At 38.5% G+C, this 2,407-nt stretch overlaps 1 protein-coding gene across 1 annotated transcript; it reads left to right on the top strand.

Annotated features, from left to right (window-relative positions):
• Positions 1–658: 658 nt before the first annotated feature.
• On the top strand, positions 659–1,964 carry LOC133693629 (LOB domain-containing protein 37-like). The gene is made up of 2 exons (XM_062114873.1): positions 659–1,011; positions 1,120–1,964. Exons 1-2 carry the CDS (start codon positions 828–830, stop codon positions 1,668–1,670), a joined length of 735 nt encoding a protein of 244 aa, XP_061970857.1. The 5' UTR covers positions 659–827; the 3' UTR covers positions 1,671–1,964.
• The last annotated feature ends 443 nt before the right edge of the window (positions 1,965–2,407 follow it).

Here is a 2,407-nt window from a genome sequence, read left to right as displayed (position 1 = left end):
TATCAAGAGTCTGATACCATATCCAAAAAGCATCTCAACTTAATAGTTTAAACTGTTAAATGAGATCTCAGAATATAATTTATATTATTCTCTAACATTTGAAGTATGTATAGATATCTTAAATGATAAGTGTGTGTGTGTGTCTTGAGTTAGGTTTGATTTGAGTTTTAAGTCGATTTTGATAACATTTATATCTTATCTATTACCGATCAAGTAATATTAATTTTTTTTATCTATTTAGATCGGATTAGATTAGATCAATATTCATCAATTTCAGATTAAATTATTATCAACAGAGATGGATTACACTTTCATAATTGAAATTGTTTTTTTATTGGATGATTTAGGCTGTGATTAAGTCATTCAATCATGAATAAAAAAAACTCGAAGCCAAAGAGAAAAAAATGATGATGAAAAGGAACCATCAATATGCCCTTTGATGAGCAGAACCTAAAAGAAAAGGAGAATCCGACGGTGGAGGCACAGGCATCCGCGGAAAAACAGAACCGTTCGCGCGCCAATGTCTTTGGAATCTTACATAACCACGCCCCAACAGCAATCCATTTTACCCCCCCCCCCCCCTCAAACTGACTCAACCCTAGTTAAAAATAAAACCTCTTTAAACCCAGCTTCCATCTTCTCCCCTCTATTAAATTAATAAATCCATTCTCCACCATTATATATACCCCCTTCTCCTACCTCTCGTAACCTTAATTTATCTCTTTCCTTCCCTATCTATCTCTACTCTTCTCTCAAACACATTCTTTTATTGCATCCAAAGCAACTAACTGTGTTCATGTTCATGATTAATAATCAATTAGAGCAAGATGAGTTGCAACGGATGTAGAGTTCTTCGAAAGGGATGCAGTGAGAACTGTATTTTACGTCCGTGTTTACAATGGATTGAAAGCCCTGAAGCACAAGGCCATGCTACTGTTTTCGTTGCCAAGTTTTTTGGCCGTGCTGGTCTTATGTCCTTCATTTCTTCTGTCCCTGAAGACCAACGTCCTTGTTAGTAATCTATTCATTTGTTTCTGCTCTTCTTCTTCTTGTTGTTTTTTTTTTCAAATTTTATGATAGTTTCTAAAAAAAATTGTTTCTCTCGATTTTGTGTTTCAGCTTTGTTTCAATCTTTGTTATTCGAAGCTTGTGGTAGAACAGTGAATCCAGTAAACGGCGCTGTAGGCCTTTTGTGGACTGGAAATTGGCACGTCTGCCAAGCTGCAGTGGAAACAGTCCTGCGAGGAGGTACTTTACGGCCGATGCCTGACTTACTTACCGGCGGAGGATCTCCATCTCCATCTCCACCATCAGATGAAGCATCGGAGTTTGAAGTAGCCTGTACGGACATATGGAAGCTGCAGGATCCAAATCCAAATCCAAATCCAATTCATCATTCTAGATTCTCGAATTCGAGATCTAGAGTCTCATCGAAAAGGAAAGGGACGGAGGAGCCGATGGTAGTAAATATGCGGCATAACGATCTTGATCTTCTGTTAACCCCAAGTACTTCTCAAACAGGGTTTGCCGAAATCTGTCGACCGGGTACTCCTTCCATGAATTCGGAGGAGTCGGTGACTACGAATGCAACTTGCTTCGATAGTGCTGGATTTGGAGATCAGTATGGAAATGGAGGAGGAGAAACAAAGTTATTGAACTTATTTCTTTAGATTTGTAGCAAGAGAGAGGGGAGAAAGGTGGCGAAGCTCTATGTTCTGTTTAATTTTGTGAATCTGAAGTTCAAATTAATGATGGGAGAAGATAATTTGGTGTTATGCAAGACTTCTTCTTCCTTGTACTGGGTTAGTTTTTTTTTTTACACTGAATTGGATTCCGGAGAGATTTTGTAGAAAAACATGAAATTGGTAATGAAGTACTGTTTTCTTCTTTCTTTCATGTCTTCCACTCCATGACTGTATGACAATGAATAAAACCAATCTAGTTTTCTCTTTTGTTCTACTTAATATTTATTGCTTGCTTTTTTCCCTACTCTCTATTTCTTTATGTTGAGCTTTGATAAATGAATATTCATTAGAGCCAGCATCTGTAAAGGGTGAGAACGCTCGGACTTAGTGTTTCCTCGACCGAAATCAGTGTTTGTTCCGCCAAGGCAACCAGACCCCTCGTTGATCGCTCTAGCAGTACTAGAATCAGTGTTCTTGTTTTCACGGTTTCTGCTCTCTGATCTTCATCTCCCTCTTGCTGGAGAGGTCCGCCATATTCTTTTGGTCGTTTGGGCTCTCACCGGGGTGTCATGCTTGTTTCTATAATTACAGCAACAACATCACCGGTGGTTTGACCACTGCATTTACAGAGGTTTTGGGAAACCAAAAGGAAACCTTAATGGATAAATTAGGGAGTAATTACTGATGTGACGTTAGGGATTTTGACTTGAATGATGAAATCA

This window comes from Populus nigra, chromosome 5, assembly GCF_951802175.1.
Source record: "Populus nigra chromosome 5, ddPopNigr1.1, whole genome shotgun sequence".
NCBI classification, from domain to species: Eukaryota; Viridiplantae; Streptophyta; class Magnoliopsida; order Malpighiales; family Salicaceae; genus Populus; species Populus nigra.
The sequence above is the reverse complement of the archived record's forward strand: the minus strand, read 5'-3'. Positions and strand labels throughout refer to the sequence as shown.